The following is a 14,003-nucleotide window of genomic DNA, read 5'->3' as shown; positions in this document are numbered from 1 at the left end:
TTACTGAGGTTCAGAGAATCATGCTGAGAGCCAATAGAAGAGGCCCAAAGTGCCTCTTCAAAAACCGAGTCCAACATGTAATGTTTTTGACCTCCTCTGACTCCAGTTTCCCGGCTGCTGTGCCTGGTTCCCTCCCCCCACCCCCAATACCTACAGCTATTTTTCACAGCACAGTGGTCTTAGCTGAGCGAAAGCAGGAGAGAGGGATAGGGGAGAGAAAGATATTAACTTGCTGCTGCCTGGTGTATAATTATACCAAGCCCGCCAAAAGAAAAATGGCAGCCAAAATGCTCACGTCAAAAGTGGCAAATCTCTGTGGAGAGGGCATGAAAACTGAGGTAATTCAGTGCAACTGCCTGACCCACAATAAAACAGGCCCTGCGTTTCTTAGGTGGCCAAACCCTTAAACATGAAAGCAATGTGACTTGAAGGAGACAAACCCACTTTCCCCCAACAGCCTTTGTTGTCACAAATTGAGGAAAGCCACGGGAGATTAAAAGATTTATTATTATTATCCACTTACATGTTAAAGAGGTTTAGCCCAATGCGGTAGAGCCGTTTCCTCATGGTGTCCGTGGAAAGAGTAGGAGATTTGCAGCTGGCCGGGTTTTCACAGTGATACCGCGGGAGACTCAAAATCATGGCCTGCAGGGCTTCCTTCGAAGACAACTCTGAGGCAGACTTGGCCGAAGTGGAGGTGCTGCTGCTGCTCAGCTGCTCTGAATTGTCCACATTTTCTGCCTCCGAGCCCTTGTTCTGCCCAGCCTCGTGGCTGGAGCCAAACTCCAGCTTCTGCACCATCATTTGTTCTTGGTCTGCTTCCCCTCCCGCCAAGCCGTTGGTGTTGATGTTCCCCTCAGTTGCCGTATGACTGTTCTGAAGGATTCCGGAGTCAGGCTGCCCCTTGGAGACAGCTTGAGGCTCTTGGTTCTCTTTCCCAGCTTCCTCTGGGATTTCTTCTATTTTGGCAGCTTGAGAAACCCCCGCCTGGGTGTTGTTGGCAAGGCAGTTTGCCATAGACACCGAGGTAGATGAGGAGACGGAGAAGTTCTTGTTGTCAATCTGGACGGTGACGTCCCGGAAGGCCATCATGAGGGTGCTGCTGCTCTTTGGCAACGTATCTGGCAGCAGCCCTTCCTCCTTCTCTTGATCCTTCAGTTCGGCTTCCAAGTCTTGGTTTGGCTGCATTGCGCTGAATGTCTCCCTTATCTGGTAGGAGCTGCCATCTTGAAGGGAACACATCGTCTTCAGGCTCCATGTGCTGAGGGCGTCATCTATAGACTTGGCCAAAGACTGGACTTGCTCGGTGAAAGAGTCCTCCAGCTCAGTCAGGGCCCCGCTTATGGTAGCTGGCAAAGACGGAGACCTCACCAAGGGGATGCCAACAAAGTTATAGCCTTCCACGAGGGCCTTCTCAGCAGAAAAACTTTCAGAGTTCTGGACTCGGACTTTCCTCAGTGAAATCCGCCGGGGCATGCGACTCTCCAGGAGCGAGTTCCGTATCTTCTCAAAGTTTTTGCTGAGCTGGTACTGGCGGAAGGCAGTCTGGATGGTGCAGGCTGCCCTCCGAGAGACCAGGTGGCCTCCATATTTGTGCTCTAGCATTTCGATCTGAAACAGAAAAGCAGTATTTTAAAAAATTGATTTCAGAACCAGTTTCCGCGACTTCAATGTACAAATTGATTGCTCTCTAAATACAGTATGCTCTCGAGAATTCAATACTGCATTTGTGAGTCTCTTTTCCCTGCTGTGTGCACTGAGGGGCTCTGGAAACAATTTACTTGGCTCACAAAGGAATGGTTTCCTTTTCTTGCCGGGCCCATATCCAGTTCTACGTGGGGGGTGGATGAGATGATGCATCTCCCCCAATCTAAGCCATTATGTCAAGGGGGGCCAGGGTCCGTAGCTCCTCCCACACAGTGGCTTCACCTCTGCTGTCTCAGCATGGATACGCAGGAGCAGAATGCCCAAATGTTGCTGCATATCAGCGATATTTGGATGTTTCATCCCCAGCTGTACATATGGGGCCAGTAGAAATGGGACTGAAGTCCCTTGTGGGCAGGGCACACTCCCCCCCCCCCACATGTGCTAGGCAGAGTATCATCCAATCTAGCCTTATGTATTTGCATACTCTGGGATTCCAGCAGTGCTGCTTAAAAATATTTATTATATGTATTTCTTAGAACAAACAATCCAAGCATATACACGAAGAATTAGAAACCTCTGGTCCACAGAGCAATCTTGGCCCATTTTAATTTTATATAGTTTAATTACCTTTTACCTATTATAATTTTCTATATTTTTAACTCTCTGTGTTTTATTTACGTTTGTTTTAATTTTTGTGAGCTGCCTTGAGTCCTGGTTCTGGGTGGAAGGTGGGACATCATCATCATTAAAAATAACTCTTATGTTCCTCAGCAAGATAGGGCCATCTACGGACCAAAAACCTCCCTCCACTTCTAAATATTTTGCTCTTTTGCTTATAATAATCAGCAATGTAAGAACCATAAACAAGGAAGAAAAAGATAGTGGTGATGTGTGTCCTGCAATGGCACCCCAAAAAGAACTGAAGATCTGGTTTAAGAGGTTAGAAATATCACCAGGGATAAATATCAAGAGGAGTGAGAATATACAAACACCCTGGATGGGCTAGTTATTGATGAATGCCCAGAAAAAAAACGCTGAATTAGTCAAGAAAACCATGGCCAAACTGGGCATTGTCCTCTGGCACATTCTGAGCCTGAAAGCTCTGCCCGGTTTGTCTGAAGAATTTTTGTACCAATAGTGTCCTTCTTACTACCTCACTGATAAAAGCTTAACAAGAGGACCACCGGAGTGTGCTTTCAGTCCACACCATATACATCATCCCAGCTTTGGTCCCCATGAATGATCATCAGGTGACAATGGCAGCAGTGGTGCTAATGCAGGTGATGGATGGAAGTGGTGAAGAAAGTCGAAAGGATGGACACTAATTATCCCCGTAGAGATTTACTGAGACCGTGGTTGGCTTCGTTCTTCTTTTGCCTGATAAAGTACTTTGTTCTTCTTCAGAGTTCTGGAGCAAACGGGGGTTTGTAAGATTTCAATTAATAAAATGAATGAATTGGAGAGGGAGGGCCAAGTGATGGAAATCACCTTTGCATTGATAAGCAGACTACCATATGGGAACCCAACTGATCATGCTGCCACAGGAACACCAGCCGCTCTCTGACCTTACTAATGATGCCATTACTTAGAACATCTGAATAAGGTTGAGCATCACACTGCATGATTCTCAAGAAACACCCACCCCAGTTATTTCTCTCCTGCACAAGTATGTACACAATTCCCTCTACTACCAATGCTCAGGTTATGAATGCTGTTGCATATGTAGCCAAAATGGCACTACCTTTGCAGCAGAGAGGTATCAACAGGCTTGGAGGAACCCTGAGGTTTTTCAGAAGTGCACATTTTCTTCCATCTTCCCCTGCCTTGTCGATCAGCAATTACTAGAAACAGGGGCAGCAAAGGACGTGTATGTGAAAGCAAGCTTCCACAAGTGCAGCTGATACAAGTATATGTGCACATATTGATGTGCATGTCTGTACATCACAGTGCTTATCTAGGGCCCACTGAACTGGCTGGATTCTTCTGCTGATGCACATGGCCATATGGGAACACAGTTGAGCACAATTAGCTGCACGTGGAGGCAGTCAGAATTAGGGCCAGAATTCTGAGTGGCGTAGAGTTGCGCCACTTCCCCCAAATTATTTTTGGATGTCTTAAGGGATGGATTTTGTCAATAAGTCAGAATCAGTTTGGGCTGAAGGTCTTTCTTTGAATAATTAAAGCATCTCTTTTTCCATTTCCCAAGTTCTAAGAGTGATTAGGAGGACTAAACTCTTTCTGCCTACTGGGCACTACTCTAATGAATAAAACATTATTGCAACCCAATTTTATCCAGCATATGAGATGGACAGTAGAAGCAAATGATTTAGGATGAATTCAGATGGCCTGGTTGACATGATGCCATGTTTACAATGATGCTGGAATGCTGCACAGGTCATATGAACCCTTCAGCACATGTCTGGGTTGCACTCTCTCATGTCCTGATCAAAGTGCAACTTGCTGAGTCACAATGCGGCAACATGTGCTGGAGGTTCCACAGGGCAGATTCAGCATTTGAATTGGGGGAAATGGTTAAGTGTACTAGCATTGAATTATTTACATTTAAGGCCAAAATCGTGACCAATCATTGTCCACTATAACAGACACATGGTATAAGCGCAGCAGACAATATCCATAAATTAGATTGTATCTTAGGCTTGTTACGCCAAAACTGAGAGACTCAGAGAGATCAAATATCTCCGGGTTGCCTGGAGAGCCATGTTTTAGAAATTTTTAAAAAAGGGGGGGGGGGTTGCCCAGGATATTAACTGATCTTATACCTTTTTGTATTTTTATTTTGTCTTTTTATTTTGTATTTTTTGTATTTTTGTTTTATTTTTATTTTTTTGTATGATAATTGCTGTTGTTTCTGATGTTTCTGATCTGTTTTACATTTGTTTTATGGTTCTCTTTGTAGGCTGTCTTGAAAATCTAGATTATTTGAATAAAAAGAAGAAAACAGCACCCCATATTAAAGCCTTGGCTCACACTAAGCCCTGAGATTCCCATGAGGAAATAAGCACGTTTAAATAAAGCATATACATTTAAAAAAGAAAGATATATAAAATAATACTTGTGCAGTGAAGTGTCTCTCCTGCGGTCCTATTTGCTGCAAATAGCACTGTTGGAGACAAACAGCAGCGCCAGGGTGCAATTTTGCTGAGTAAATAATATGGGACAAAGGGTTAGACTCTCACCACGTACTGCAGTGCTGATGTGGATCTGAACCCCAATAGCAGCTTTTGCTAAGGATGAAAGCCTACTTATAAGCACACTTTTAAGTAATGTGTAGCTTGGAACCCTGAATGTATGGCCTAGTTGTTACAAAGCTGAATAAAGTATACCTTGCTATTAATAAAGCTGAAAATGTCATGGTGGCCACAATAGTAGGAACCATCAGCTATGTGGTTGACCACTTGAGGTTTCTGATGAATCAACAGCTTCTCTAGGAGTTTGTGTGTAGGAGTGAATAGATGGGAACCACTCAACCTCTCTCATTTGAAATTTTGAGATTTAAGTGCTAGCCTGAAATAAAAGGAAAATTGGTCTCCCTTATACTACCCTGCAAAAATAGGCTGTCTTAACATGGTACAGTGACTGTGTGACTAGATTAAATAGGGCAAGTGACCTGCTTGCATCGTATAGCTTTCCAACATCTTTTCCCAGCAGAACATACAGTATTTTGTGCAGAGTGCCATGTCTGCCATCTGGGGCAGGAAGGAACTCACTACATGATGGGCTCAAGAGATGAGAAGCTGGCATCATAGGGGTGACAATCCCCATGGTAGGTGTAACATGTAGACCAGCTGCCATCAGCCCCTTGAGAAGTACTTCTTGGGCATCACCTTGGACAAAGATGTGTCTGAATGCTCTCTTATGTACAAAAAATTCTAATTGGCTAAAAACTAGCACACCATTGTTGTCATGTGGGTTTGCTTGGGCTAGGAAGAAGAGAGGTCCAGACTTTTATCATTCCCTTACTCGCCTTTCTTTCTGAACGAAAAAAGCCCCGAATGTTGTAACCTTTCCTCACAGGGGAGTTGTGTGTGCGCTTTAAGTACTTAAATTAAAATATGCTAATCTGTGGCTCGATTAACCACGCAGCTTTTAGTTAGACTTGTCTAACCAATTAATTGATTAAACGTTGTCACGTTAACATTTTGGGGAAGCTGTTTAGAATTCTGTGCCAAAGATCCCCATCACAGACACATGGTTTTCTGGAACTGGGAACTGTGCCAGGCCAAGAAATCCCTGCTGTCTGGAGTGGAGCTCAAATGACACACACGCAAGCACAGCTACGGCCAACACTTTAAAAAAGTCTTGCTGTACTAATCCCTGTCTATATCTGTCTTCTTGCTTCTCCCTGCTGCGTGGCAAGGCAAACCTTGACTGGAAGCCTTGATTTGGGGGAAAGGGCCATAGGGAAGTACGTATGTACATACATACATACATAATTTCATTTGTATGCTGCTTTTCCACAATTCAAACTAGTTTACAATGTGAACTAATGCATAACTACAACATAACAAAAGTGGTCATAAACAACAAACATTAAAACATTAAAAAATACGCAACCCAACTGAACTTCCACATAAATCTAAATTAGGTACTAAAAAACAACAGCAGCAACACCCCTCCCTTCAAAAACAATAACAACTAAATGCCAAACAGCCCAGTCCATTAACATTTCCATTTAAAACAGAGGAACTGAAACACTCTGAACTTGGGCTGGACTATACAATTCCACCTCCAGCTTCTTGTTCCCCTGATAAGAATTAAATAAATGGCAGGAGCATAAACTTTTCTAAGCAATGCTCCCTTTCCCCAATATTACATGAAGGTGGCATTGCACTGAAGTCACTGAGGCAAGGGGGGGGACATTGTTTTAATAATGGAGGCAGCCCTAAATGGCTTCACTGAATGCCTAAGCCCTTGCTGCAAAAGTAGCAGGAGATTTCTATCTGCCTTGCATGCAGAAAGTCCCAGGTTCAGTCCCCAGCATCTGCAGGCAGGACTGGGAGAGGCTCTTACCTGCGACCCTGAAGACCTGCTACCAGTGTAGGCAGTGCTGAGATGGATGGACCAATGGTTTGACTCACTGTAAGGCAACTTGAATGTTTTCCTGTGTGAGCCATGAGGGTGAAACAGGTTTGAAAGTGGTTTAAGTGCATGACACAGACATGACAGTGATGGAGAACCTGCTTTATAGGCAGAAGGTCCCAGGTTCAAATTCTCAGCACCTCCAGGTAAGCCTGGGGAAGTTTCCTGTCTGGGAACCCTGGAAATCCACTGCCGGTCCATGGGGACAATGCTAAGCTTGATGGCCAAAAGGTCTGGCTCATCATCATCGGGGATATGCGTGCAGATATTTCTACTTCTGCATCTCAGTGCAAAAAATAAAGACTTGTGGAAACTTGTGCAAAATGAAGTTATGCATAGGACCTAATGAACAAGAGGTTTGGCACCTAGGTTCAGCAGGTATCTGACCTAACTGGTTGTTAAGACCAGGCCATACAATGAGATACCACCTTCTCAGAAATACTGTTAGCTACCAAAAGAAGTTCAAGGTTCTGTTGCTGATATTTAGGGCCTTAAACAACTTTGGACCAGCAGACCACCTCCCCGGGTAGGGACCTAACCAAGATCTTCTAAGGGGATACTGCTGGTTGCTCCACACCCAGCAGATTTTCACCTACAGAAGTGGGCCTTCTTGGTGATGGCACCCAATCTCTGGATTGCCTTGGGCAATCTGGGAGGCAGGAATGATCTTTTAAGCTCTTAAAAACACATATCCCTACCCAAGCCTTTCTGGACTTTGACTCCTAATTTTTAACTCTGTTCAGTTTTATCTGTGCTAGTCTCTCTCCCCCCCCCCCCCCGCCCATAGAGATTTTTATTAAATTAAGTCAGCCTTCACTAACCTGGTAGTGTTGTCCTGATGTTTTGTACTAAAACTCCCATCAACCTCAACCAACACTATGCTTGGTGGGGCTGGTGGAAGTTGCAGTCCAAAACATCTGGAAGGCACCAGGTTGATGAAGGCTGCGTTAATCGGTAAAGTTTTCTAAAAATAAATAAATAAATAGAATAGAATAGAATAGAATAGAATAATAAAATAAAATAAAATAAAATAAAATAAAATAAAATAAAATAAAATAAAATAAAATAAAATAAAATAAAATAAAATGAACTATAGCTGGCTTATTTTTCAATAAGCTAGACTGCAGATGTCATGCACGCTTACCAGAGAGTAAGCTCCACTGAACACAGGGGGACTTATTTCCATGCACATGATTGTGCTGTTAATCTCCATTTTTCAGAGGCTGCCTGCTCACTGGAACAGAGCTCTGCTACTGCTTTAGCTTTCATTCTTGATCGCAGGCTGTAGATTTAATTTGTTCATCTCTAGATTCATTAAATACCAATTGTACTGCATTTCCCAGGATTTTTTTGTGGGTTTGTTTGATTTCACCTATATCCTTTATTTTTTTAAAAAAAGTTCTCCATGCAATATATTTCCAATTATACTTGGTTGCTTCATTTTGCCTTTCTCAAGGGAGGTGGTGGGAACGTTTGAACTTCTCCAGTTTTCAAACTTTTTCTGGGTTTAACTAGTAAGAAAATAAAAATTTCCAAAGTTTGTTTTGTTGGACCAAGGTTTGCCAACACAGAAAAAGCTGCAGTCTCTTCTTTTCAAGAAATAATTTTGTGGCTGATTCCTGACATCTAGGTTTCAACTTGGGTCAAGGTGACACCTCCACACCTAAAATGTAAGAACCTACCCTTCTTAAGGAAGCTGCTTCCATTTGAATTCCAAGGGGGGATTTTGGCTTTTTGCGGGTGCTAGATAGTTACTGGTGTCATCAGCTTTGGGTCAAATTTTTGGATGTGAAGGTAGGTTTTTTTACTATTGGTGAGCTTTACACTTCCTTAAATGTTGGTGCATGTTAATTGCTGGTGTTTTGTATTGTTCTGTTGTAGCAATAAGTATACTTTTTATTATGCATTGTTATTATTCTAGTACATTTGGACTTCTTTTTTGTATATACATTTGCTGTGAATATAGATGCATTTGTGGAAATGACTGACTATGAGCAGTTTTATGAAGCAGCTGACGGGCTAGAATGCAAGTTGGTCAGGCGAACAGATGTAGTTGACTGTAAGACTCCTGTACCTTCAATAGTTGTGTGGTTTTTTGGGGGGGTGGAGCTTATTGCTATTGTGTCACAGTGTTGCAAGAGTGAGGGAAAAACTTTGCATGCCAAATTCAGCACAGGGCCAGCCTTGGTATAAGGCAAGTGAGGCAGCTGCCTCAGGTGGTGCATGCAAGCTGGTCTGTGCACGGGGTAAGTGGCCGCCCCAGTCATTCTTCCTGATATACCTGTTGGAGGATGAAGCTGCGAGTGGCACACAGCCTGTCCTATGCCTTCATGGAGGACACTGACCCATGTCCAATATTCAGGTAAGTTCGACTTGCCAGCCCAGCTGGCTTTTGCACATAGAATGGGAGAGGGTGCCATCTTGTCCTTTGCTTCAGGCAGCACAGTATCTTGAGCTTGCCCTCGTTCTGTCCAGTTAGAATTTTTATCTCTACATCTCTATTTCCATTGCAGTTATCTGCAGAAGGCATAGAAATGCAAATTACAGGGGGCTGGGCTAGATGACCCTAAGGGTCCCTCCCAACTACATGATCCTACAAACCTTTCTGTTCAGCTGAGACTGGCTGGTGGTGAAGGAGATTCCTCTCTTCTCCTCTGAGCCAGTAGGCCAGCCAAGGCTCAAGAAATCATGAAGATGCCATTCCCCACTTAAGCTCAGCCTCCCCTTTGGCTACTCGCCCTTTAGCTACTGTCAGGGGCTCTTACTCACATAGATGGGGCATTATAGCTCCACTCAGCTGGTGACAGGAGGGAATGGGGATGCTAAGATAAGAGGGTGTATCTGATGGCAGCTGCGTAGCCCAGAACAGATAAAATGCAAACAAACCGTCAGTCACTGGAGCAATGCGACTGCATGTGCAGTCCCCTCTTTACCCCCTTTGTTAGGAAATTCAACATCTTTCAGGGGAGTGATTTTAAAAGAAATCTCCTTTCGCACACTTCTCCCAGATATGCAGAAACATACTGTATGTGAGTAATGCTGCTTTGGCTATAAAAGGTGAATGAATGGCCCCATTTTGCTTCCGAAAGAGTTGGCAAAGAGCTACTGGTTTTTCTCTTAGGCGTATCAATTAGCCAGTCAGGATCTTCTGGCACAACCAGCAAGCCTTCAGCAACGGGTACAGTAAACTAGTACTTGTCTGTAAATTCTGGATTCTGCCATGTTCTATCCTATTCCATCAGATCCTGCTAGGTTTGACCCCAACTTGCCTGGTTCCTCAATACGCTGCTCTGGCCCATTGGTTCTGCTACTGGTCAGACTCTGTATGATGTGGAACCGCCACCTCCTGACCAGGATTTCTTAAAAGATTAAAAGCTGGAAATCCCAATTCAGTCTTGCATCTTTAGAACTTTGGCATGACACCAAAATCATTTTCCCAGTATACAGCTGGATGCACATTATGGGTTCCTTTCTTGGCATTAGCCGTCAGCCATCTCCAACTTGGTGCCCTACAGATGTTTTGGACTACAACTCCCATAATGCTGACTAAGGTTGATGGGAATTGTAGTTCAAAAACACCTGGAGGGCACCAGGTTGAAGAAGGCTGCAGTACAGGTTTCAGTGTAGAAGTTTAGAAATGTAATGAACTTGGACTTTGGATGGAGAAATGGATGCTCCGAAGGAGCCAAAACATTTATCTGGGTGAACAACAACAGTGACAATGAAGAAGTAAACACAACAATCCTTGGTGCATCTATTCAGTCCGTTGGGACTTGCTCCCAGCCAGGTAGATGTGTGATAGATGCAGCCAAAAACATGTATGCACGATGAGATCAGAAGTTAGGCCTGGCACCCATAAATGCAGTGAAGAACCAGCTCCTGATGCATCTTAGCTGCATCGTTTTCCCTGCATGGAGGTGCAATAACTGGACACGTTTCAGCCCCTTGCACTTTGTCAACCCATCTATGCTGCTGCTAAAGCCACAGGAAGGAGTCTATTCACATTTTTTTTTTAAAAAAAAAAAGACCAACACGTAAAAGAAATCTAGGAGCTCATCTGCAGTGCAGTTGTGATATTCTGCTGATTAACTATCAGGTGTCAGGTCCCTGCTAGACCCAGGCACATAACACAGTGATCTAACAAACACCAACCCAGACCTACATGTTTTCATTTCCCTGGGGTTTGAACCCCCTGTGATAACTGCAGTGTATACAGCAGACCTTGGATGGCTGACTTTAAAAAGTGGGGAGCAGTGATGAATATACATTGCAGTTCTTCTGCTCCAGACACCTTTCACTGTGGGGGACAAAGTAAGGTATGCAAAGCCTCAGTCCTTGATCTGTCTGTCAGATGAGTAAGAGGACCAGTTTTGAATTGTGGGGTGCAGCTTATTAGCACTGCTTAGTGAAGGGTCTGTGGGGTGAATGATGTATCCCTGGGTACCGTGAGCCAAAAGTAACAGGCACTGAGAGCTGGTCTATGTGTTGGTTTCGTGACAGAAATCTGCGCCCTTTAGGCAAATTTCTTGTCCTTTGGCTGAACTGTGCAAAATCCTGTATCGGGAACATTGAAGAGCAATGTAGAAAGTCAGCCTATTTTCCAATCTAGCCCTGGACTAGCTCTGGCTAGCAGAAGCTTTCCAGAATCTCAGACAGAAAGAAAATGGGTGTGGGCATCTTTCACAATGTCTGCTACCTGCTCCTTTTAAATGGAAATGCCAGGGACTGAAGCCAGGGACTCCCTGCATGCAACACGTGTGCTCTGCCTCTGAGTCACGGTCGTTTCCCACATCTGTTATGCCCGTTCCCCCCACAACCCACGTCAATGGCGGTGGTCTGCGGGGCAGTGGTGATGCACATGGAAACTAAGCTAGAGAGTGGATCAATGGCCCCCAGCCCGCCCCGGCCCCGTCTCCCACGGCATGAGGAGAAGCTGGTGTACCTGTTTATTCTTTAAGTCAAGGGAGAGCTCATAATCGGAAGTGGCGGCATGGGAACATGTGGCTGCCCCTTTGCTGCGCTGGCCTCTCACGGGGGAACCCGTATGGTGGAGGCTGGCCTTCTGCACCAAAAGGGAGCACCCCGCAGCCTGATCCGCCTGCTCTTCCTGCAGCTCCGCATGCCGGGCTTTTAACTTCAAGGTGTCGGACCTGCCTTCCTGTCTGCTGGCCTCCTTCGGGTCCTCCGCGTCACACCCGGGTTTCTTGCTGGCTGAACCGCAGGGATCGTCACTGTGAACAAAACGCAACGTTTCTCTTTTGTTTATTTGGTTTTTTTGTTTTTGTTTTGCTTTTTTGCATCCCCTTTTCATGTTCATTCCCTAGCCTTCAGTAGCTAATCGGCTTTGCAAACAGCCGCAGAGCATCGTCGCTGTGGTTGGGCAGAAGCACGGAAGCTCCTGGGCTCCGGTTAAAAAGCTGGCGCTGAGTAGGCCCTTGCACTACTACGAGGAGTGTGGCAGGGGCAGGGGAAACCATCGCTCTTTCCTCTCCTCCGCTGTGTTACACACCAAGGCCGTTGAGGCAGTATAAAGTGAGGGGAGGCCTACACCATCTGTGGCTCACCAAGCCAACACACACACAATGTATGGTAGCCCACTGGGGTCATGACTTCCCCCAATTGCTGCTTCCCTGAGACTACAAAAAAATGGGTGCCTTGTTGAGCTCCTGAGAGGCCAAAATGCTTAGCAGATGGCCTGCATTGGGTGTGTTCATGAGGCAGATATAGGCCAGTCCTTTTCAACCAAGGCATAAAAACAAAAGTGTCTGTATTCAACTTATACGTTACAGGGTATGCCTCGGGTACATGCAGTGTAACAGCCAAACTGTGAGATGAAAGAGCCTTGACCAAATCCGAGCCATACAACTCTCTGGTGCTGTAAGCACCCTTATATAACGTGTGGCCTAAGGGAGAAGGACTTTTATCAGAATGTAATGATAACAGCATGAACGGAATATTTTGTAGGTCTAACTCTCGAAATGTGTGGTGTTGTGTAAGACTTATCTGTGTGTTTTTCGTTTAGGCAGAGTATGAGGTAATGTATTCTTTTTGGTGCTTGTTTTATATTTGTACTCATAGCTTTATGTACAAGTTTTTTTAAGTGGTAAGGAGGTAGAAGTGTGGTGAAAGCAGTTTGACAGATCAATAGAAAAAGAAAACCACCACTGTTAAAATTACTGCAGAACTTACTGCCAATCGGGGGAAATAGCCGAATTATGATAGGTTGCTGGTTCCCTATTTGTTCTTTTTATTGCCTGAAGCCCTAGCCTGAGAATGTTTACTCAGAAGTAAGACCCATTGTGTTCAGGGAGACTCCCAGAAAAATGTGTGTTTTCTTTCCCTACAGACCTATGGAGATGAGATCCTGAATTCACATCTAGACTCCTCCCATCCTCAGGCACAAAACAAAAACAGAACAGAAATTATATCACTAACAGTAACACACAGTCAATGATCCAACAGACGCTTGCACACACAAAAAGAAATTCAGTGTGCACTGATCTAAGGGCCCACCCTATAATTTTCACCAACACACTGACTTCTGAAACACATCAAAACCAAAACCTTCCTTTTAACTTTACACAGTTTAAGAAGTGGTTAGTGGTTTGGCAAGAGAAGAATAGTTGCTACCATGAAAATGAAAGGGGGCAGAAACTGGTACAAGAATGCATTTTGACGGGCACTCTTTGGAATATCAAACTTTAAAACCTCTTTTGCCTCACAATAGCTGTAAGCCCGAACACTTCCTAGTAACTTGCTCCCAACTTCCTGCTGATTTGCAGAGCATGCTCCAAACTTCGCCCACATTTTCAGTGAATCCATAATACAAATTTTTGTGACATTACAATAATTTCCATGGCAACACACTGTGATGTCACGAAGACAAGAATATTAATGCATTGCAGGATTATGCAAGGACAGCTCTCCCAGGGAGAGAAAGAAAAAGAAAGCTTTTACTAATTCTCATTTCCATAGCAGCAAGATGAAGATGGAGCTGAAACAAGCAAAGGAGCTTTAGCACTAGGGGGAAAATACATGCAATAACCCACATTACACTAGCTTTGCTAAGGATCAACATCCCCTCAGAGACACATTGCACCGTTCCCTGGCCCTTACGCAGATAACCAGGAGAAGAGGAGGAAAGGAATATTGTGGGTGCAGAAAGGGATGATCAGAAAGATGATCAAGGCATGGGAACAACTCCCCTACAAGGAAAGGTTACACTGTTACACAAGGAAAGGTTACACTTAATTTAG

The 14,003-nt window shown here is 44.4% G+C and overlaps 1 protein-coding gene across 8 annotated transcripts in view; it reads right to left on the bottom strand.

Annotated features, from left to right (window-relative positions):
* The window catches only part of IQSEC3 (IQ motif and Sec7 domain ArfGEF 3), a 133,745-nt gene that overhangs the window by 35,251 nt on the left and 84,491 nt on the right, over positions 1–14,003 (bottom strand). For 7 of the 8 annotated variants that reach the window (XM_081926801.1, XM_081926806.1, XM_081926804.1 and 4 more), the window contains exons 3-4: positions 11,690–11,978; positions 524–1,611 (exon numbers count right to left, since the gene is read on the bottom strand). In XM_081926801.1, the coding sequence (XP_081782927.1) occupies positions 524–1,611; positions 11,690–11,978 (1,377 nt within the window). Of the gene's footprint in view, positions 1–523; positions 1,612–11,689; positions 11,979–13,377; positions 13,517–14,003 lie in introns of those variants that run through there. The other variant, XM_081926807.1, reaches the window with a different exon arrangement.

Source organism: Podarcis melisellensis (genome assembly GCF_964234715.1).
Source record: "Podarcis melisellensis genome assembly, chromosome: 10".
NCBI lineage: Eukaryota > Metazoa > Chordata > Lepidosauria > Squamata > Lacertidae > Podarcis > Podarcis melisellensis.
This window is presented reverse-complemented; position numbering and strand designations above follow the sequence as displayed.